This window comes from Notamacropus eugenii, chromosome 5 (genome assembly GCF_028372415.1).
Source record: "Notamacropus eugenii isolate mMacEug1 chromosome 5, mMacEug1.pri_v2, whole genome shotgun sequence".
NCBI classification, from domain to species: domain Eukaryota; kingdom Metazoa; phylum Chordata; class Mammalia; order Diprotodontia; family Macropodidae; genus Notamacropus; species Notamacropus eugenii.
The window spans coordinates 420,350,527-420,374,611 of NC_092876.1; the positions used below are offsets into that span (position 1 = coordinate 420,350,527).

General features: G+C 42.0%; 2 protein-coding genes across 11 annotated transcripts in view; one reads left to right on the forward strand and one right to left on the reverse strand.

Moving 5' to 3' along the window:
* Positions 1-9,591: 9,591 nt before the first annotated feature.
* PIGP (phosphatidylinositol glycan anchor biosynthesis class P) lies at positions 9,592-22,845 on the reverse strand. 3 transcript variants are annotated; one of them, XM_072614966.1, is made up of 5 exons: positions 22,757-22,845; positions 22,080-22,183; positions 12,974-13,046; positions 12,619-12,737; positions 9,592-10,185 (listed from the first exon to the last, which is right to left on the reverse strand). In XM_072614966.1, the coding sequence occupies exons 2-5, from the start codon at positions 22,159-22,161 to the stop codon at positions 10,055-10,057; spliced, it is 405 nt and encodes a 134-aa protein (XP_072471067.1). In that variant the 5' UTR covers positions 22,162-22,183; positions 22,757-22,845; the 3' UTR covers positions 9,592-10,054. The 3 variants fall into 3 exon arrangements, with proteins under 3 accessions (XP_072471067.1, XP_072471069.1, XP_072471068.1); XM_072614968.1 differs by lacking the exon at positions 22,757-22,845 and adding an exon at positions 22,543-22,710; XM_072614967.1 differs by lacking the exon at positions 22,757-22,845 and having other exon boundaries at positions 22,080-22,394.
* The window catches only part of TTC3 (tetratricopeptide repeat domain 3), a 149,938-nt gene continuing 148,643 nt past the window's right edge, over positions 22,791-24,085 (forward strand). For 7 of the 8 annotated variants that reach the window (XM_072614952.1, XM_072614956.1, XM_072614954.1 and 4 more), the window contains exon 1: positions 22,791-22,896. The gene's annotated coding sequence lies outside the window, so the exon portion shown is untranslated. The remainder of the gene's footprint in view (positions 22,897-24,085) is intronic. The other variant, XM_072614958.1, reaches the window with a different exon arrangement.

A 24,085-nucleotide genomic window follows, 5' to 3' on the forward strand; every position in this document is an offset into this window, starting at 1 on the left:
ATTCTTACATCTTCAGCAAACACATAGTCCCAACAATGAAGAGCTCAGAATTCAGTAGTGGTAGTTATCCTGTCCCTGCATCAGGAAGTAACAGTTAACCCTTGCAAAAAGGCCAGCAGGCACAGGTGCTGGCCCCAGGGGGCCCAGGCATGAACCCCAGGAGTATAAAACAAGAAATCAGCTCTATCAGTAGAATGAGTGAGTAGTGACATATGTGAGTAAAAGGCAGACCCCTTTTAGCCCACTGCTCACTATAATGTAACACGGGCCCCTTTGCTTCGCTGACAATATACAATTGCCACTTAAAATTACACAACTGCTTCTCAAGGAGCGCTTGGGAGGACCAGGAGGGTGGGAGAGGTGAAAGTTTCTAGTCTTCTACAGAAGAAGACTTCAATGGCTTCTCATGGGGCAAGGATTTTGTATTTCCATTCTCACAATTGGGCCCCAGGGAGGGCCAGGAAATAAATAGTAACCTAAGTAGATGTTGGAACAAGTCAATTCATCATTTCAAAGGAAGGAATCCCAAATTGTCAACAATCTTGAAAAGTGCTCTAAATCATTAATAGAGAAATGCAAATCAAAGCACCTTTGAGGTTCTACCTCAAAAAACAACCGTTGGAGAGATGGAAGGGAAAGCAGGCACACTAAGAGCACCTTTGGAAAACAATTTGTAACTACTCAGAAAGTTAACAAAAGATGCATAATCTTTGACTTTGGCCTCTAGCACTCTACCCTAAAAAGGTCAATGAAAGAAAAAATAAACTTATGTATAACATTTATAGCAGCTCATTTCATACTAATAAAAGAAAACACAGGAAGCAGAAGGGGTACCCAGCTCTTGGGAAATGGTTAAACAAATTGTGGTACATAAATGCATTAGAATACCATTGTGCCACAACGGACAGTGGTTTTAGAGGAAACAGAAGATCTTTATAAATTGATTTGGAGCAATATGAAGAGAATTATGTATATAATGATGTTAACATTGAAGAGAAAATTAACTTTAAAAGACTAGAGTTCCCATCAGTGCCAAAAATCCAGAAAACTGAAGATGAAACACATCAGATGAACATGAAAATCCTACCAGATAGAATATGAAGCACCTTCCAGAGAGGTAATGAACTTTAAAAGCAGAGAGAGAAACATACGTTTTCAGATGTGGCCAATTTGGGAATTTACATCACTGGACTATGCATTTTTGTAATGACAACTTTCTGCTTTCTTTCATTTTTTTTTTAAAAAATTTACGCAGTGGGGGCACAGTGGAAGGGATAGATTATAAATTCGTTTAAAATAAACTTAGTTTTTAAAAGTCTAGATTAGAATCCTATTGTCCTGAGTCCAAAATATATGTGTATATTTAAATTCTTTAGAGACATAAAACTAAGCTTTAAACTGTAAACTTTATTTCCCAGGAATTTGTACGCAGTATTATAAGCCCAAGTGTCTTTTAAAATTCAGATTTCTAAGTATCTTCCAAAATTTTTTTTAGATTGAACTTATAGTAATGTGCAAAAACTAGCAAAACTTAGTACAATCAAAATTGCATGTTAATTTTGGCTTGGAATTTAGAAAACCTAATCTATCTTTGCCTGTACATCATTACAATATTTAGAAGAGAAACATAAAATTTTAACATTGAAATTCATTTTAATTGGTGTTAACACTGTAAACCAATATTTATATTCTGATAGGAAGATGCTTATATATTAATATAATGTAATATACCTCTAAAATAAGAGGTCTTAGTAAGAATACTGAATCTTGTTAAGTGATCCCATTTGCATTTGCAGGGCATATTACTATTGGGCTGAAACCAATAGCTATATTTTATATAATTTTATCCTTGAATGCTGCAAACTCAGATACATGTGGCCACTTCACAAGATTTGTCAGCACTAATTGGGACCTAAAAATACGTATTTTAAAATTCACATTTTTCTTATTTTGCTCAACTTACTTAACAGGTGTATTGGAAGGCACTTGTTAAAGAGGATCTGAGTTTGAATACCAGTTCTGCTATTTGGTGTGTCACTGCAGACAAATCACTTATTTCTCTGGATCTCAGTTTTCTTATCTGTAAAATGGGAGCTTTAGCTAATAATACTCTTGTCCTTTCCAGCTCCTATGACCTACATACAGAGTGTGCTTTCTCTATTGACCTCAAATAATTTTTTTAAATTTTTATTTATTTTTGTTACATTTTGAGTTCTAAGTTGTTTCCCTCCCTGCCAACCCTGCACTAGCGAAGGTCAACATTTGACACATAAGTAAGTGAAACCATGCAGTATATACTTATATACCAATTCTTTTTCCTCTGGAATTGCACAGCATCTTCCTTCCGAAGTCCTTTGTAATTGATTTGAATATTCCTATTTCTCAAAATAGCTTAATTGTTCAGTTATCCTTCAAACAATATTGCTGTTACTTTATACAATGTTCTCTTGCTTCTGCACATTTCATTCTTCATTATTTCATGCAAGTTTTTCTACGTTTTTCTAAAATCAACCTGCTTATCATTTTTACAGTACAGTAGTATTCCATCACTGTCATATATCACAACTTGTTCAGCCACTCCCCAATTGACAAGCATCTCTGCAATTTCCATTTCTTTGCCACCACAAAAAGAACTGCTATAAGTATTTTAGAACATAAAAGTTCTTTTCCTCTTTTCCTAATCTCCTTAGGGAACAAACCTAACAATGGTGTTGCTGGGTCAAAGGGTATAACTCTTCAGGCATAATTCCAGATTGTTCTCAAATGATTGGGTCAGTTCTACCAACGCTGTATTAGTGTCCCAAGTTTTCCATATGCCTTCCAACATCTGTTATTTCCCCTTTCTATCATTTTGGCCAATCTGATAGGTGTGAGAATGTTGTTTTAATTTGCATTTCTGTAATGATAATGATTTAGAGCATTTTTTCACAAGACTGTATATAATTTTGATTTCTTCTTCCAAAAACTGCCTCTTCTGTCCTTTGACAATTTATCAATTGGGGAATGGCTCAGTCTTAAACATTTGATTCATAATTTGAGATTATGAGGCCTTTATCCAAGAAAGTATGAAAAATTTCCCCTGATTTTGTACTTTCCTTCTAGGCTGGGCTACATTGGTTTTATGTGTACAAAACCTTTTTAATTAATGTCATCAAAATTATCCGTTTTACATCCCAAAATGTTCTCTCTTGTTTATTCATGAATTCTGTTATCCATAAATCTGACATAATATGCTCTATGTTCTTCTAATTTACTTACAGTATCTCCCTTTATGTCTAGGCCATGTATATATATTTTAACCTTATCTTTGTAAATGTTGTAAAATATAGTTCTGTATTTAGTTTCTGCCACACTGCTTTCCAGTTTTCCTAACAATTTTTACCAAATAGTGAGTTTTTATCCCCAAAGCTTAAATCTTTACTTTTATCAAATGCAAAGTCACTATAATGATTTACTACGATGTATTGCATACCCTACTCTCTTTCGCTGATAGACCCTTCTGTTTCTTAGCCACATAGTTTTGATAGGACAGTTTAAGAACTGGTACTACTACATCTTCCCTTATATTTTTTATTATTTTTTATTTATTTTTATTAATTCCTTTGATATTCTTGACCTTTTGTTCTTTCAAATTGAGTGGGATAGGTTTAGTGAAGACTTCTCAGATTGTAGTTCTTCTCCCAGGGGTGAGGTAAGACTGAGAGGCTCAAGGTTACTATATTTTTAGAACAGAATAATTCCATATAAGGATATAAAACTGTGTAGTACATTAGGGTCTCAATGATTGGATAAAGTTTACCTAATTCTTCAATGTCTTCATTTCAAAAGGGATTGGTTAGATTTTGTGTCTAGAATGTAAGATCATATTCTCAGCTAATGAGAATAATGGTCAGTGGGGGGGGAGGGACTTGCGTTAGAGTCTATATAAATCACTGCCCTTTCTTTGTCTTCGGCTCTCCTACTCCAGGTGAACTGCTGTAGGATTGTCCAGATTCTCGAGAATCGAATAAATCTCTTTTCTGTCATCACTTTGAGAGGCCTCTGAGTAATTGATTTATGTAGGGACCTGAGGCATCCCACACAAAATGAATTATTATTTTTTTCTAGCTCAATAAAATAATTTTTCATAGTTTGAGGTGGCACTGAATAAGTCAGTTTAGGTACAATCATTTTTATTATATTGGCTTGGCTTACCCATAAAAAAATTAATGCTTCTCCAGTTACTTAAATCTGACTTTATATAAAAAGTGTTTTATAATTGGTTTCTGGATTTGTCTTGGCAGGTATACTCCCAGATATTTCATGCTATCTATGGTTATTTTAAATTAAATATCTCATACTATCTTTTCTTGCAGGGCTTTGTTGGTGGATATATGGAAATGCTGATGATTTATATGGGTTTATTTTATTTCCTGCTACTTTGCTAAAATAATTGTTTCAGCTATTTTAGTTGATTCTCTAGGATTTTCCAATGCCATTGTGTCATCTGCAAAAAGAGTTTTATTTCCTTGTTGCCCATTCTGATTCCTTCACTTTCTTTTTCTTACTGGTGTTGCTAGCATTTCTAGTACAATGCTGAATAACATTGGTGATAATGGGCATCCTTGTTTTACTTCTGATCTCACTGAGAAAGCTTCTGTCCAGCTTATTATCCCTATTACAGATAGGTAGGTGCTCTTATAATTTTAAGAAAAAAAATCCATTTATACCCATGCTTTCAAGTGTTTTTAATAGGAATGAGTCTTGTATTTTGTCAAAAGCTTTTTCTGCATCTACTGAGAAAATCACATGATTTTTGTTGCTTAGTTTTTTAATATTAAGCTTCAAGCCAGCTTTTACATTCTTCTCCTTCTCACTCCTCAAGAGGCCTCTTAATTCCTCTTCTTTTCTGCCATCTGAGTAGTATTATCTGGATATCTGAAATTGTTGACATTTCTACTGGCAACTTTAATTCAGGCTTTTAATTCACCTAGCCTGCCATTTTACATGATGTACCCTGCATATAAGTTAAATAAGGTGACAGTATACAGCCTTGTATTCCTCTTTCAATCTTAAACCAATCAGTTCCCTGTTTGGTTCTAACTGTTGCTTCCTGGCCTTCCTACAGGTTCCTCAGGGGACAAGTAAGATGATCCGTATCCACCTATAAGTTTACTTGAAAGGCTCCATCTAATGTTTTGGAGTCCCTTCTGCCCCCTTTCCCATCACTCTTCTCCCTGTCACTGAAGAAGTGTGTTCCACAAGACTCAGGGCTATTTTTACTTATTTTTAAGTGTGTGTGAGGGTGGGTGGGTGGGTGTATGTAATGTATGTATTTTACCCATTATAGGTATAGCCAAAACATTCAGCACAAAGTGGCCCACCTACAGGTGAAGTATCTCTCTATACTAAGCTAGACTGGTTCTCAGAAAACAGAACCCTTTTGTTGTCAGGGCCATACTCAAGGCCTGATTTTCAGTGTGGTAGAAACTCACAAAGCTTCCTTATAGAAATTTACTCCATTGAGAATTTGAGAAGTTTTTGAGAATTTGGTGACCTCCATGCTATAAAGAATTGGAATAGAACTTGAACAGATTTCAACAACCCAGGAACTTCAGCGAAGTGAAATGTCATCAGAGAATTGTCTGATTGGAAAAGAAGATGGATTGGTCACATGTAAAGAGCCAAGAGATGATAGGTTCTGTGAGGAAATGTCTGTACTTTTTACTGTATCTTTCCAGTAAATCTCTTTCATAGCTGATTCATGTTAATTGGCTAAATGATACTTGGGGTACTAATCACTGACAATTGATATTAAAGAGAACACACTGGAATGGGGGCTTGATAGAATTAGAAAAGAATCATTCCACCCCCTCAAGTAATCCCTAGAACCCTGAGGGGAAGATGGAGCCTTGCCTGGGGACCTGATTTGTTAGTCTATCAGTTGGGATGAGAATATTCAGAATTTTATATGGAATACAAGACCCCAAGCCACTTTCCCCATTAGGGGTGGACAGTCTTTGGAGATTATATCATAAGAATAGAGAGTTATATCAGCAGAGCATGCTATACATGCTCTTAAAAACTGAGCTCATTGGATAGTCCCCTCCCCTTCTCAACCCCTCCCACATACATACTAAGTTTTTCTTGAAGTACTTAAAGGAGCCCGCTCTGGAAGAACTCTACTGGATATAAGACTGGAAAATTTAATTACCTTAGATAGAATTATCCTATTAACTGAAAGCAAAACAATCCCAACCAGAGCAAATCTGTTGGTCTGTAGACTATTTTACTCAAAGAATGAATCAGGATCCTAAAGATTATTATATTTTTTTCTGCGGGGTTTTCTAGAGCCCTCAAAAGGCAACAATCTAACATGAACTGGAACTCTCCACTGGCTATTGAGTCAACATCCTTATAGAATTATACTGAATTTGTTTTTTTTCCTTTCTAAATTTAACCTTCTCTGTATCCTGGACTGTCTGGTCTTTCACAGTCAGGTGAAACCTACGTTTTTAAAATATAAAAAATAAAATACATATAATTTCAAAGAAATAGTTATTTTGAGCTATCAACATTTTTTAAAAATTCATGAAAATATAAACACTATTGTACTGTTAGCAGGTCTGTGAGCTGGTCCAACTATTCTGGAGAACATTTTGCAACTATGCCCAAAGGGCTTGATCCAGCAATACCACTACTAGGTCTATATCCCAAGAGATCAGAGAAAAAGGACTTACATCTGCAAAAATATAGCAATTCTTGTGGTAGCAAAAAATGTGAAATTCAAGGGATGCCTATCAGTTGGAGCTGGCTAAATAAGCTGTGGCATATGATTGTGGTGGAATACTATTGTACTATAAGAAATGATGAAGGGAATGGTTTCAGAAAAAATCTGGCATGACATATAAAAAGATGCAAAATGAAGTAGGCAAAACTAGAACACTGTACACAGTAATAGTAATATTGTAATGAAGATCAGCTGTTTTGATCAATACAATGATCCACAATTCCAAAGGACTCGTGATGAAAAATACACATCTAACAACCCTTGATCTTGCCATCACCCATATGCACCAGCTCCCTATTAATGAAAAATTTAATTCTCTTATCTGATGACAATGCATTTTATTTCCACTTCTCCCACTGCTTTACCCGAACCAAACCCTAGTCTTCACCAACTGTCATCTCCAATCACTTCACCCCCTAGTTCTCTCCTCCTGTCACTCATGCTCTGTACACCACATTCTCCTTTCCCCCATGTGACCCCTAAGTGAACCAGTTTAACTCCACTCCTTACCCCTCGAGTCCGTTGCCCCCTTCACATAACTGTTTGTGCCCTGCCAAGCTTCAGCCTTGAATCACTTCTACCATTTGCTATCGTTGCTCCTACACATGTGCAATTGAATGAAAGTGGAGAAAAGAATGCAACTATCCTGACTGCATGCACTACAAATTTACATTAATAACTGTAACTGGGTCCTCACCACTGCTTAGCTAACCTTTTACTCCTCCCTAATTAATTCATTATCCCACTCACTACAGTAATTCTTTCAAACCTTTTTGTCTCTTCTCCTCTTCAGCCTCTCAGTTGAGAACCTTGTGTCATATTTTACAGAAAAATCTGAGACCATTTGCCAAGAGCTTCCTCTGTTCTCCACTTCATCTCCCATCCCCAATGCCTTTTTCTGAAGAGGTACTTCTTTCCCAGGCCAATCCTTAAACAGGCATGCATTCACAAATATGGAGATGGTGCGTTTATGGGATAGATAATAGATTTTCCATCAGATTCACTAATTCATCTTCAGTTTCTTCTCTATTCCCTGGCTGTTTCTCTATTGCCTACAATCATGCCCATGTCTCTCACATCCTCAAAAAATCCTCCTTTGATCCATCCATTCAATCCAACAGTTGTCTCATTTCTCTCCTTCCTTTTGTGGATCAACTCCTTGAGGTCTTCAAAAGGTGCCTCTACCCTCTCAGTCTCTTCTTAGTTCTCTGCAATCTGGCTTCTAATCTCATTCAATTGAAATGCTTTCTATGAAGTAACTAATTATCCGATTGCCAAACCTAATGGCCATTGCCCAATCCTCATCCTCCTTGACTTCTCTTCAGATTGTGACACTGCTGGTCATTCTTTTCTTCTTGATACTCTTTTTTCTCTAGATTTTCAGGACACTATTCTCTCCTGGTTCCCTTCCTGACTATTCTTTCTCAGTCTCCTTCAGTGGATTTTCACCCAGGCCATACCTGGGCCTCATCTCTTTTCCCTCTAAACCATTTTACTTGGTGATCTCTTCAGCTCCTGTGGATACAATCATCATCCCTCTGTTGAACCCTAACCTTTCTGTTAGTCTCTCATCTCCAACTGCCTATCAGAAATCTCAAACCAGATGTCCAAACACATCTTAAACTCAACATGTCTAAAACTTTCTCCCCAAACCCTCTCCAAATTTTCCTTTTCCTATCAAAATAGGGCACCACCATCCTCCAAGTCCCCCAGATTCACAATATAGGCATCTTCCTCAATGATTCTCCTCTCAACTCTATATTCAATCTGTTGTCAAAGTCTATCAGTTTTACCTTTGTAATATCTTTCATATTAAATGTTTTCTTCTCTCCTCTGCTATTGCTACCACCCTGGTGTAGGACTTCTTCTTCTCGCACCTAGACTACTACAATAACCTGCTGATTGTTCTCCTTGCCCCATGTCTGTCCCCACTCTGATCCATCCTCCATTCAGCTGCAGTTATCTTCTTAAAGTGTAGGTCTGACCATATCACACGCCACTCTCCTACCCCATCCCTGCTCAGTAAACTCCAGTAGCTCCTTATCACCTTCAGGATCAAACAGAAATTCCTGCCTGGAATTCAGACTTTAAAAACTTATCCTCTTACCACCTTTAGTTTTCTTAGACTTTTCACATATCCCTTTTCACCTTCATCATCTCTCATTTGTACCAATTTAACAGCTCCGTAAATATAGTCTTGGCTACCAATCTCTTCCTCCTCCAATGTAGCCTCCACTTAATGCCACATTTATCTTCCTAAGGCACAGATCTCTTATTCCCCGGCTCAAGAACCTTCGGTGACTCCATATGACTGCTAGGAATACAAACTCCTTAGCCAGGCATTTAAAGTCCTCTACTCTACATGCTTATTTCATATCATTCCCCTTTTGTGTGTTTTTTTATTCAGTCACAGTCTTACTACTTGCTTGCTATATTCAGAATTCTAGCTCTTATCACCCACCATGCCTTTGTACAAGTTGTCCCCATGCTAACGATGTACTCCCTCACCTTGAAATTCTTAGCTTCTTACAGGTAGGTCACCTCCTATGGGAAACATTTGTAATCCCTCCTTATTTAACACCCTCTTTTCAGATATTAACTATATTTATATGTATATGTCATAGCCTCTCAATAGAATGTAAGCTCCTTGAGGGCAGTTTTTGTTTTTGTCTTCATAGTATCAGAATCTAGCACAGTGTCTTGCATATACTAGGTACTTCATAAGTATTTGCTGAATTGAATCAGATGCAATCTTTTCTGTGGCAAGCAGTTTGAATACTTAGCCCACTAAAAGCAAGTGAAAAAGGGGCTAACTCTTCTTGTTCATTAACTACAGTTTTAATCAAACATTAATTAGACTAATTGGAGTTTCTTGGTTAGTACATGACATACAGTATTTCATTTCTTCCATTTATCAATTAATATGTGGAGTACCTTCCCAGAAAAATCTGGTAGGGAGAGGGACTGGACCCATTATTAAACTGATGTAGGTTACCCCCACAAGAGTCTGTTTGCACCTTCTTTGTGACAAGAGTTTTAGACAGTTAAATAGAGCATTGAGAAGTTAAGTGATTTGCCCAGGGTCATACAGCTCCTGTCTCAGAAGTGAAACTTGAATCAAAGTTTTCCTTGCTTCAAGACCAAATCTCTATCCATTCAACTTGGATCTTTTCCCCTTCTCAATTAATATGAGGTGTTTGAGGGAAGTAGAAGGTCATAGTCAAAATCATCCTATTCAAGAAATTCTTAAATGAATGTTTGTGATTGAGATGTTCTCTGTATAATTCAGCTTTTAGTGTGAAGTCCTCTGGCAGCAATAAAGAACATCTGGTTTACTTCACTAATAGGTATGTCCTTTAAGGCTGGAACAGCTTTTTCTTGAAATTTCTTCTGTGTCTGATTTTTGGCATAGTTATCTGGAAAAAAAAACAAAACATTGCTTAAAGCTAATGATCTTGTTCAGTCAATCAGTATCGGTGAACTAGAGACCTCTAGAGGACTGCAGAGTTATGGGAAGAAGTCCAACAATGAATGTAGGCACCAAGCATTCTCATTTGGGTCTTCATTTTGCACCAATGACATATGCGATGTGCCTTAATGGAACAAATAAGTAAATATAACTTATACAGAGTAGGCAAATATGCAAATAGCTTTATTTCTACTTTTAAGTGTATGTAGAAGCTCTCATAATAAAATACAAATTAATCTAGAAGTGTTACCAATTCAAAGCAATCTTTTTGTCATTATCTATTTTTCCAACTAATATATGTTAGCATATATACCATCATAAAATGATCTGAAAATGTTTTTTTGAAATTAAAAGGAGTTCTTGTACCTTGAAAAAGCTGAAAATCAGTGATCTAGGTCATAGTTTCAGATATTTATCAAGACCAACAACCTATTTCAACAGGCAAAAGGAAAACAATTTTCCTCACTGCAAATCATAAAGTGATAACAAACACTTTGACATATTTAGTAATAAAGGCTTAAAATTCTCTTTAAACACACAAAAAAACGTGAAAAAAATTTATGAGACAGTAAATACACATTCATTTTCCCATAGCTGGTTTGCAGCAGATACTAACATTTTGCCAGAAGTGTAGGAATGATTTTTTTAAAGTTAGCTTTTCCCTCAGGAAAAGCACACTTCTCACAGAGCACAACTGCATGGAAGTGCTATATTTACTGACGTTAATGGAGCCCAAATTATGGTTTTGTTACTATTATTTATGCAAATCTTTAGAACCAATTTTGTCTCATAGCCATTAAAGATATGGGAGCATAGGGAACATGCCCTGGGAGGTGGTCATGGAAGATATTTTATGACTAAAATTCAAATTCATCTTAAAAAAAACTCATTATTTCAAAAAAAGTCTATGTTTTCATAGGGCAGGTAGGTGTCACAATGGATAGAGTGCCTGGCCTGGAGGCAGGAAGACCCATTTTCCTAAGTTCAAATCTAGCCTCACAGACACTTGCTGTGTGACTGGGCCAAGTCACTTAACCCTGTTTGCTTTAGTTTCCTTATCTGTAAAATGAGCTAGAGAAGGCAAACCACTCCAGTATCTTGGCTAAGAAAACCCCAAATAGGGTCATGAAGAGTCAAGATCTAATTGGAAATGACTAAACAACAGCAACCAAAAATATATTCTCATGAGAAAGAATGATAATCAACTCTCCAAACAAAAGCAGGAAACCTTTTTTTTTTCCCAACCTAATTCCTAAATGTGGATGAAAATGGTTTTTTAGATTTATGTGATATAAGTACAAAGAACACTGGAATTGGAGTCAGTAGGCCTGGGTTTGAGATTTAGCATGATAGTAACTGAAGGACTATCATGGAAAGAGATTAATCCCCACAAGGCAGGGATAAGAACAAGGAGCTGAAAAGGCTGAAGTTAGGCTTGATTTTAAGAAAAACTCACAAATAATTAAAGCAGAATAGTCCGCCTCCAGGAGAAATTAGACCTCTATTGAAACTCTCAGTTGAATGACCCTTGAGTATTTTGTGGTATGGATTCTTGTTCAGGTATGGGTAAGACCCAGGGGTGGGGAACTGGGCCACATGTGGCCTTCTAGGTCCTTGGGTGCAGCCTTCTGATTGAGTCCAAGTTTTACAGAACAAATCCTTTTATTAAGGGCTGAGGAAAAAAGACTCATTTTCATGAGTTCAAATCCAGCTTCATCCTAAACGCCCGCCCCCAAGCCGGGTGAGACTACATGCCCAGAGGTCCCTATCAAATCTGAGATTCTGTGCTAATAATTTAATATGTCTTAGCCTCAGTTTCCTAATCTAGAATAGAGGGATAATAAATTGTGTCCTATTTGCTCCACAGGGTTATTCATCAAGATCATATGAAATAATGATGAGAAAGCACACTGTAAAACTATACAAAGTTGTTAAAATATAAAACAGGTATAATTACTGTTATTAGAGCAAAATTATAAAAATATGACTGTACTAATGTCAATATATGAAATCAATTATCTTCCACAATATAGTAGCTTATATCAAAGTCAAGGTATAATAATAGTCACCATTTCCATATTTTTAAGATTTGCAGAGTACTGCATATATGTTATCTCATTTGATCTATACAACAACCTTGTGAAGTAGGTGCTCTTATTATTAACTTCCATTTTACAGATGAAGGAATTGAAGTTGAAAGAGTTGTTTAGTCACATAGCTAGTAAGCATATGAGGAGAGATTTGAACTCAGGTCTTCCTGACTCCAAGTCCAGGATTCTTACATACTGTATATTGCCTGTATACCTTATTATCTTAATATTTTTCAATTTTTTGTTGAACTTTAAAAAGATGATCTGATCCAATCACTATGTCAATTTACCTGTGACTGTATGAATAGAGTCCAGTGGAGAAGTATTCACCATATTAATTCCAAATATCAATATGTAAGTAATTACTACAGTAATAAGGAGGTAGACTGGCAAAGCAACTGCCCAGTACCTGTAGAACAGAATAGTTAAGTCAATTATACATATTTTTAAAAGTCACAATTCTCAAAGTCCCAAAAGCCACCTCATTGACCCCTGGCTCTGAAGCCATTTTTGATAAAATTTCCATGCTACAGAGGCATGAAAAAGAAAAAGCCAGTGTTTAGATTTCTAAAGAAAATACATAACCCCTCATGATGACAGTAAAATGAACTTCATAATTTTATTAAGGGTATATTTTCAACTTACTTTTGAGGCCAATATGTTAGTCCTATGGAGTTTAACCAAGTCTCAGGAATAAATGCCCACACAAGATAGAGTACTGTGCAAAAGAAAAAAAATTTTTAAATATCATAAATAAAGGACATATTCTAAGACCTTAACCAGAAAGTTTTCTTTTATCATGACAGCTAAAAATAATCTTTCCATCTTCTGAACTCTTACAGGAAAGGAGGAAGACTTTGTACTGGGTGGATCCTTGTCTTCTTGGTACTTTTACCAAAAAGTCTTGAATTATAGTTATTTAAGCTTATGTATTTTCCTCCACTAGTTGATTAGCTTCAGGGACTATATATTATTCATCATGGTATAACCCACAGTGACTCGTAAAAGGTATAAACATCTGCTGCCATAAAGAGAAGAATCTAAATTTTGGCATTATGCCCATAAAAGGTTTCTCTTTGAGATATCTGACCTAAATTAATGGTGTATGATGGGGTTCATAGCCTAGTTGTACTACACACTGTGAATACTTAATAAGTGTTTTTTGCATGAATTAATGATGATGAAGAATTGCAGAAAGTGACTTAAGGTTCCAGAAAACTTCTGAGGCTAATTCCAAACCAGTCACTGAAAAAAAATAGTTCAAAGCTTTCAAAGATATAAGGTATGAGTGCTCCATTCAGCCAGGGGCAGCTCGGGGGTGCAGTGGGTAGAGGGCCTGGCCAGGAGGCAGGAAGACTCATTTTTATGAATTCAAATCCAGCCTCAGACACTTACTATCTGTGACACCCTGGGCAAGTCACTCAACCTTATTTGCCTCAGTTTCCTCATCTGTCAAATGAACTGGAGAAGGAAATGGCAAACCACTCCAGTATCTTTGCCAAGAAAAAAACCCCAAATGGGGTCATGAAGAGTTGGACACAACTGAACTACTAAACAACAACAAAATTCCATTCATCAGGTTAAATGGAAACCCCTCTCTGTCTTAGGATCCATCTTCTAAATAAGCATCTGCTTCTTGAACACCAATCACCTCATGTTCAGCCTTCCAGTGATAAAGGAGGGAAAAAACAGCAAAATCTGTAAAACAGCACTGGAAAGATTTGAATTTAGTATAACCAGGTAAATGGAAGTCTAATGCCTGAAATAACTTAGATATGGTCTAAATGGGAAAATAACAAAATTTATTCTATTTAATAAAAATGGAAAACACAATTGCTGTAATTTTTCAGAACTCAATAGATCCAACATTTATTAGTATAACAACAGGGGCTGAATGGACCAAATAAAATGTTTAAGGCAGTAACAAATCTGGAAATTATTTAAGATGTTTTAAATTTCTTTATACTGCTAAGATACTGGCATTGTCTTCTGGATTCTTTTCTATTCTCAGTTATTGTGTAAAGTTTGTCCAGAATGTTTTTTCTACTACAAATGTATAGTTTAAAAATATGTATAAATATTATTACTATCGGCCGAATTGAATGAAAAACACATTAAATATTTGAGAAGGTTGCCCTAACACAGGCAACGATCACAATTTTATTAATTACATATATATATACACATATATATGTATACATGAAATACTATTTCTAACTGCCCACTGTAATGTTTTTTGCAACTTTTTTTCTTTGCAGAGCCAATTAACAACTTTAGATAGGGTTTAAGTAGTTTTACTAAACAGTGAAACTGCCAACAGTTGCACTGATTTCCCTTTAAGCTCCTCTGATTAGTATTTAGATAACTCTGAAATAGATGTCATTGTTTCTGTCTGTGGAAAGTGAGCTTCTTTACAGGCATATGCTCCTTATATATTTCACTACTTACCTGTCTATGGGCAACTTCTAGATATTTTATCGGTTAGGACCTGTGATGCAAAGCAAATTCCCCCGTGGGAACTCCTTCCACTGATACAGGTCAACAATTTATCTGTAATTTATAATCTTACAGAGTTGCCTAGGATACTGAGAGGTTAAGTCACAAATGGCCATATGGTCAATCAATCAAAAAACATTAAGCTTCTACAATGAGCCAGGCAGTGGACTGACAAAAGAGAAAAAAGACAAAAAGGACACAGTCCCTGTTTTGGAGTAGCTTACATTCTTCTGGGGGAGATAATATGTAAATAAATAAGCAAACATAAAATATGTAAATGACAAATGCAGGTAAATGTTTTGTGGAGTAAGAAATCAGCAGCTAGAAGGATCAGGAAAGAGTTAATTGAGAAGTGTCTCTTGGGCAGAGTTTTGAAGGAAACAAAAGATTCTAAGAGGCCATGGGAAAGTACAAGAGCCTTCAAGGCCTAGAGGACGGTGGGTGCAAAAGTGTAAAGGAGACAGAGCATCATGGGAGAAGCAGAAAGAAGATCAGTTTGGAATGTATAATGTGTAATAAGCATGGAAAAGGTTGGGCTGTGAAGGACTTTAAACACTAAAGAGACACAACTTATTTCCTAGAGGAAACAGAGGTGCCATTCCAGTTTACTCAGTAGAAGAGTGAGATGGTCAGACTACTTTTGTAAAATCAGTTTGGCAGCTGTGTAGGGGGAGAGGTGCTACTGTAATCCTCAAGGGCTTAAAATAGAGTGGTGGCCACATTAGGGGAGAAAAGGGAATGGTTGTGAGAGATAATGTGATTGCATAAACCCCGGACTGATTTGAGAATGCAGACATTAGTCTTGGACAAATGGTAGCAGAAGCACTGACTGAAGTTGCTGGCAGCAGCAAAGACGGGAATTGACATTCCAGTTCTTATCCAGGTGAACAACCACTTATCTAGACTAATGGTGAGAAGCAGAGACTTGATTAGAATGCTCCAAGTAGCCGAAGGATAAGGTCAAGGGCTAGCCTGACCTAAAAGGGTTTATCAAGTCTGTCAAAATGCTGAAACTAATATTGACCTAACTAATGAGTCAAAAAAAGTATAGGACAAATACTCAACTCCAATTATCTTGATGCTATTTACCTATTCATGGTTGGTTGGTTGGTTGGTTGTTGTCCTTCATTCCCGAAGAGGATCAAAAGGACATCACCATGATAAAGTGAAGTTTCAGTGTGTCGGACTGTGGCTGATTAGACCTATTCATGGTACCGTGGGACTAAATGAGTGAAGATGCTTTGGCTGCCAACTCAGCTGAAAGAACACTCAGGAACTATAGACAAAGACAGAACCAAGGACAAATCTGTCCTGCCTGGAAAAGTAATGAGGCAAGGGAAAGGAATATAAGCTGGTCTGATAAATGAACATCACCATCAGAAGAAAGAGATATTCCTTCTGTTTTAAGAATGGAAGAGATCACCAGATACAGGCTATGTGCACCATAGGAAAAAAATGTAACTTTGGTGGTAGAGAAGTTGAGAGCTATAGAATTATCTTAAAAAAAAAAAAAAAAGAAATAGGGTCAGGGGAAAGAAGTCACTGTAGTCCCCTAAAACAATAACCATTACTCTGGCAGCCTTTCCTAATATGTTTTTCTTACCCTTATACTAATGTGATACTAGAATCTAACTTTTCAGCCACAGAAGGGGGCTTTCCTAAGGAAGCCACTATAGTATAGTGAGACGGTCCTCCATCTCCAGCTGGTCATTTCTCCTGAGGGAAGGCAGCAAGAGGTTAGAGAGTGTGACTACCATCTGCCTCAAAGTGACATCTCCCTTCATGAAGAGACTCCAACTTCTGCTACAACAGTCTGATCTACAGCCTCAGGTAAGAGAAGGATCCAGCCCTTCCTCTGGCCCCATGCCATTTTCTGCTCTGATTTCCCCTGAAGTCAGGCTGCTATCTGTGCCAGCACAAGGCAACTTTCACATCTTGCTACCAGACTGATTTTCCATTAGGGATATGGAGAACCTGTGCTGCAGTCAATCAACAAACATTTATTGAGCAGCCAGTATGTATTAGGCACCGTGCTGGAAACTGGGGATAAAGAGAGAGATGAAAGACAGTCCCTGACCTCAAGGAGTTCACAGTCTAAAGAGAGACAGCAAACCAATAAATATACACATATAAGCTACACACAGGTGAACAGGAAGTAACTAAGAGAAGGAAGGCACTGGAATTGGGAGGGGCTTTTACTCTAGCTGGGGCTTAAAAGGCATCTGGGGAAGCCAGCAGGAGAAGACGAGGAGGGAGAGAATTCCAGGCATGAGGGACAACCAGAGGAAATGCCTGGAGCAGAGACGGAGTGTCTTGTTTGGGGAACAGCCCAACAGAACTGCATGGAAGAGCATGTGGCTGGGACTAGGTGTAGGAAAACTGGAGGAAGGGGAGGGAGTAGGTTATAAAGGGCTTTGAAAGACCAACAGAGAATTCTGTATTTGATCCAGAGCCACTGGAGTTTATGGAGTGGGGAGAGGGTGATTTGTTGGACCTGTGCTTTAGGAAAATCACTTTGATGGCTGAATGGAAGACAGTCTGAACTAGGAGGATACTTGAGGGAGGCTAACTCACCAGCAGGCTACAAAGGGCAGAAGATAGGAAAGGATCAAGTGAGAGTTTTTTTCAATATGGGGGAGACATAGGTGTGTTTAGATAGTAGACAGGAAAAGACTGAAAATAAGTGATTCAGTGATGATGTCAGGAGAAATCTGTTGGAGGAGATAAGAAGGGATTACTTGAGCAAATAGAGCAGTTAGCTTTGGTAAAGAGTAAGGTTATTTCATCATGTGAGTCAAGAGTGAAGGAAAAGATAGTGCCAGAATGCGTATGAGAGATATGAAATGAAGAGGAGTGAAGCCATAGCAAATGGCTTCAATTTTTCTGAAAATGAGGCAAGATTCTTATATGAGAAGGTGGAGGGAGGGGAACCATGGGAGGCTTGAGAAGACATGAAAAGGTTTAAAGAACTGCTCTGGAGAGTGGGATACTGAGTTCATAATGTAGGCATAGAAGGACCGGCTAGCAGCAGTAAGTCACAACTGAGGTTGTGTAACAGATTTCTAGGGGACCTAATCAGAATGGTTGTCCAATTTTCTCCAGCTTTGTTGGGCAACACGTGTAGCAGCAAAGGCTACAAATGACGGGAGTGGTCCAAGGCTAAAGCTTGGCTGGGAGTAATCAGTGATATGACACAGAGGGTAGGGATTCAAGAGAGGAGGGGAGTGTAGTGTTGAAATGGTTCACCATGGATTCAAGATAAAGAGAAGAAAAGACTAGCTAGTACAGGGGAGAAATCTGGCCAGTAAACCCCAAGTTAGCTGGGCAGCTTCTGGCCATCAAAATTTACCTTCCTTTGGAGGGGAGAAGGAGAGGGAGAGGATGAGGACGAGCTGAGTTGCCCAATTGGCTGGGTCCCCATTTAGGCAGCTCAGTCTACTCACAGGTTGTGTTTGTCCTTCGCTTTCAAAGAGGACCATGACATCAGGGAAATGATGACATGACTTACAGTTGACTTTGATTTGAGTGAGGGTCACTCTGAAGTTCACAGATTGGACCACAATAGGTCCCCACCCAACCTCCACATAACAGCTGTATTGGGCCTTCCTGGTTCAGCATCAATGTCAATGGCAACTGTTTCTCTTTGGAACAGCAATCCTAAGGGTCTTCCTCTCACAGCTTGATTTTTTTTCTTTCTAATTAAAGGGGCCATCCCTTGATTCATTTCTTAAAGAGGCCTATTCACCTAATGGGCATTACCTCATTCAAGGTGAGAACCTGAAAAGGCCTTAACCATTGCATTCTGGGCCATCTCCAGTTGTCCTGATGAATATCTGGCCACTGGACCCAGATGGCTCTGGAGGAGAAAATGAGGCTGGTGACGTTGCACAGCCCTCCATCACTGAAGTCAAAGTCAAATGTAAGTCATGTCAACATTTCCCTGATGTCATGGTCCTCTTTGAAAACAAAGGACAAATAAGACAACAACAGTTGCCTGGAGTCAAAGTACTAGGTTCACATCCTGGTGCTTATTACCTGTGTGATCTTGGGAAAGTCACTTAACCTCTCTCAGGCTCATTTCATCTCTAAAATGAAGGTGATGAAATAGATGGCCTACATCTATGATTCTATGATCTTGGGGAACACCAGCTTTGAAAGTTGCATTGTGGGTAACAATTAGGAAAGCAAAAATTAAAACAAACAAATGTAAAAGGAAAAGAAAGAAGATGAATGTTCTTCCCTTTTCCATGAATAATTCTTTACCAGGAAAACTTTTTTCCTAGAACTAGGGTTCCTAACCTGTTTTGTGTCCCTTTTGGCAACCTGATAAAGCCTCTGGACCACTTCTGAGATAAATGTTTTTAAATACTTAAAATAAAATACAAAGGACTGCAAAAGAAACACTGCTAGTTGGGGTTCATGAACTACCTTCTGTATCTGTGTGCAAAAAGATCTATCTAAGCTATGTGCTTCAGCTGCAAGTTGCCATCAACTACTCTGGTGGGTTGAGGGTGGAAAGGAGAGGTGGAAAAAGGGAGAAATTCCTTCCATTCCCCTTCCTACACTCTGAAAGAAGAAGAACAGTGCTGAAGATCAAGAACATGCATTGGTCTATTATCTTACTCTTGTTTTCTGATGAAAGAAAATCTTTGGTTTTCTAATAAAATTTCATCCCCATGAACTTCAGTCATCCAAAGCTCCCAATTTCCTATCTGCAAGATCCCTGTGGATTCTAAATGGAAAGTGCCCTTTCAATTTCTCTACTCCCTATCATCTCATTAAGTTAAATGAAGAACTCACCAAATTAATTAGATTCCCTAAGCAGCTTTATCTTATAACTCTAAAACTTCAGAAGGACTTAAAGCATTCTACTTCTAACAGTATTCCGGTGAGATGGTCAACCAAAATGATAATGGCCTAAAAGGTCAAAAGAATTGTATTCCTCTGGAATGGGACATTTAAGCAATCTCACAAGTGAGGCCCAGATCCCACTGTGGACAGCAACTAGTCAATGCTGTGCAACTGCTCAAATTGCAAACTTTCGATTGTAGACTAGAGATCTCCATAACCCCAGATTTCAAACACTGTCTATAAAGAGTTATGGTTCACTTTGCAGAACTGACATGTTTCTGAAAAGGTCTGCAATTTAGTTTTTGTAAATATTATCAGGTCCAGATGTGATTTCATCACTGTGTGGAACTCCCTGTTTAGAAATTAGCCATAATGCACTACCGCAAATCAGTAAATCAGCAGTAGTTGATCTCAGCAAGCTGCTGGGGTAATCTGAAGGCAGGTGACTTACCCGCTTCCTCAACTAATATGCATGAGAGGCAGGATCAATCCTCTAAGCAGTAATGCAAAATGTCTCATGGTAGGTTTTGTTTGTGTTCGTCCTTCGTTTTCAAAGAGCATGTCATCAGAGAAATGATGACATGACTTGTTTTGAGCGAGGGCTGCACAGAGCAACAATGACTATTGATCATCACTCTGAAGCCAGGAGGGTCCAGGAGAGAGAGAGAGACAGAGACAGAGACAGAGAGAGAGACAGAGAGAGAGAGAGAGAGAGAGAGAGACAGAGTCAGAGACAGAGAGAGAGACAGAGAGACAGAGACAGAGAGAGAGAGACACACACACACAGAGACAGAGACAGAGAGAGACACAGAGACAGAGACACAGAGAGAGGGAGAGAGAGGGAGAGAGAGACACAGAGTCAGAGACAGAGAGACAGAGAGAGAGAGACACACACACACAGAGACAGAGACACAGAGACAGAGATAGAGACAGAGAGAGAGAGACAGAGAGACAGAGACACAGAGACACAGTGAGACAGAGAGAGGGAGAGAGGGAGAGAGGGGAGAGAGGGAGGGAGAGAGGGAGAGAGAAAGAGAAAGGAAGGAAGAAAGGAAGGAAGGAAGGGAGGGAGGGAAGGAGGAAGAGAGGAAGGGAGGAAGGGAGGAAGGGAGGAGGAAGGAAGGAAGGGAGGGAGGGAGGAAGGAAGAGAGGAAGGAAGAGAGGAAGGGAGGAAGGGAGGAAGGGAGGGAGGGGAGGGGGGGAGGAAGGAGGGAGGGAGGAAGGAGGGAGGAGGAAGGAGGGAGGGAGGAAGGGACGGAGGAAGGGAGGGAGGGAGGGAGGGAGGAGGGAGAGAGGGAGGGAGGAGGGAGAGAGGGAGGGAGGAGGAGGGAGGGAGGGAGGAGGAGGAGGGAGGGAGGGAGGAGGGAGGGAGGGAGGGAGGAGGAGGGAGGAGGGAGGAGGAGGAGGGAGGGAGGGAGGAGGGAGGGAGGGAGGGAGGAGGAGGGAGGGAGGGAGGAAGGGAGGGGGGAGGGACGGGAGGAAGGGAGGGAGGGAGGGAGGGAGGAGGGAGAGAGGGAGGGAGGAGGGAGAGAGAGGGAGGGAGGAGGAGGGAGGGAGGGAGGAGGAGGAGGGAGGGAGGGAGGAGGGAGAGAGGGAGGAGGAGGAGGGAGGGAGGGAGGAGGAGGAGGGAGGGAGGAGGAGGAGGGAGGGAGGAGGAGGAGGGAGGGAGGAGGGAGGGAGGAGGAGGGAGGGAGGAGGAAGGGAGGGGGAGGGAGGGAGGGAGGGAGGAGGGAGGAAGGAGGAAGGAGGGAGGAAGGAGGGAGGGAGGAAGGGAGAAGGAGGGAGGGAGGGAGGGAGGAGGAGGGAGGGAGGGAGGGAGGGAGGAGGAGGGAGGGAGGGAGGAGGGAGGGAGGGAGGGAGGAGGAGGGAGGGAGGAGGAGGGAGGAGGAGGAGGGAGGGAGGGAGGAGGAGGGAGGGAGGGAGGAGGGAGGGAGGGAGGGAGGAGGAGGGAGGGAGGGAGGAGGGAGGGAGGGAGGGAGGAGGAGGGAGGGAGGGAGGAGGAGGGAGGGAGGGAGGAGGAGGGAGGGAGGGAGGAGGAGGAGGGAGGGAGGGAGGAAGGGGCCTGTTCACCCCACGTTGGCTGGGCATCCTCCGGCCATCCACGTTGGCCTTCCTGTGAGTGCCTCAGCTAGGTGCGGCGGGTATGCGCAGGGAAGGGGAATGCCCTAAATGAGACGTTCCCAAGCCCACTCCACACAAGGGGCCCGGAGGTCAGGGGCTGCGGCTCACGCAGGTAGCACCGCACGGCACAATCTCCACGTCCCTCTCCGTGCCCCACAGACCCTAAGGTGACACCAAGGTGCAGCAGGCTGGACCCTACCCCGGGGTGTCACCAGCTCGCGGTATCACCCCGAGGAGCCTCCCGGCCGGTCTGGACCCGGCGCTCCGTCGGAACCGTACTTACTGAACCCGCACTGGGAGCTCAGGAACAGGACGAAGCCGTAGATGGCCCTCTCCGGCAGCGGGGACGGGGAATTCTCCACCATAGCCTCCGGAGCGTTGGGGAACCTGAGGGCGGGAAGCACCAGACAGCGGGTCACTCGCCACTGACCCCGTGCAGAGCGTGGGTGCGCCCTCGGCCCTTCCCCTCCCCCGGACCGCCTCGGCTCGCCCCGCTCGTCCTCCCGTCGCAGACCACGTACGGCGGGGATCTCGGGCGAGGCTCCGCGGCTGGAGCCGGGCTCCCCCGGGGTTGCGCCTCTTTGGGGCACCTGCAGGGACACGGGGGCCCAGGGCACGTTTCATTTTCTCCCGGGGACCCTGCCTTTCCTTCCAGGGTTGGGGCTGGGGGGGTTCGGGGGCGCCGCCGCGGAGGGGGAGAGGCGAGATCACAGCAGGGGGCCCCTTTTCTCTGCACTGTGACGCACCAGTTTTCCTGCCTGCCGGCTTCGGAAGCTCTAGGCCAAACCTGTGTGCGCAGGTGCCACCCAGGAGGCCGGGGAGGAGAGGGAGGGGGGCTTTTCTGCTCCGGGCGCCGGGATTCTGGGGCGGGGCGGATTGCGGCAGAGGGGGCGGGGAGGAAGGGGGGAGAAGGAAGAGCGGGCGCTGGGGCGGGGCCAGGCGCGCCTGCGCGCTGCTCACGTGACGGCCGGCCTCCTTCCTCCGTCCGCGGCTCTCCCTCCCCGCTCTGGAGGTCAGTGACGTGGTCCTGACGGTTGCCTCCGGACTGAGACCTGCTTCTGGACGTGGACGCGGATTAAAGCTCGCTCGTGGCGTGTCCGGTGAGTGTGTGTCCGTGTGTCTGTGTGTCCGTGTGTCCGTGTAAGGATGCGTGTACATCTGCGCGTCTCTCGCCTCTGCCAGCCCGTGGCCTTCCCGCAGCCAGTGTTGTCTGACTTGCGTGTCTGCACACACCCTTCGTGCGTGGATAGGTGCCCTGCGTGTGTGTGTCCGGCATGTCTTTGTGTGTGGCACGCGCGTTCTTTCTACCTGCTCTTTCCGTCGTCGTGCCCGTCATCCGCGCCCCCCATCGGAGGCTGCCAGCGCCGTGTTCCCCAGCCACTTGTTATTGTGTGCCCCGGCCGGTCGTCTGCTGACAGGAAATAAGCCTGCGGCCAGCCCGGCTGCCATTTCCACCCCGGCCCCGCTCGCCTCCCTCCCTTCCCCGTCCACCTCCGCTCCCCCCAGGTGAATACTGAGAGACCCGGCAGGGCCTTTCCCGGCGCGTCCGGGCCCCTCTCGGGAGCCCCCCGGGGCCGGCCGCGGGATGGGAGGGCTGGGCTCCGCGGCTCCCGCTCCTGCAGCCCGGCTCCGGCCCGCCTGGGCCCCGGCCCTCGGGTCTGTGACTGCGTCCTGGGTGTCCGTCACCTGGGCTCCTCCCGGGCCCCTCCTGCCCCTCCAGAGAGCCGTTGCCACCACCGTGTCCTAGGAAGGAAAAGGGATTAAGGCGCCGAGCTGACCCCCTTCCACACCTGTGGACGTGCCCGGAGGAGTTGTTTGGTGGGCAGGACTGCCCCGGGTAGTTCCTGGTCCTGATCGAGCTCCTGTCGTGTTCTGCGTCAGAGCGAGCTTCTTTACGTTTTCGCTTTATCCTACAACCAAGTGGTTTTCCATTACATTTGTGTGGTTGACCTGTATGGATCCCTTCTTTCCGTCTTTGACTTTATCGGGGGGGGGGGGGGGGGGGGGGGGGGCGGGGGGCGGTGCCCGGTGTGAAGTGTCTGGATTCCAGGGTGTGAACTTTTTTTATCACTTTCTTCAGATACTTTCAATAGCTTTCTAGAATAGTACCCGTTCACAGCTCCACCAACAACGCATTTTGGTGTTTCTGCAGTCCCTCCAGCATGGACTGTCCTTTGTCATCTTTGCCAGTTTGATAAGAATTAGGATGAAGGTTATTTTGATCTGCATTTCTCTTAGTCTGGTGCTCTTTGGATCTTAACTGGAGTGTATATGGAAAATCTGGTTTCC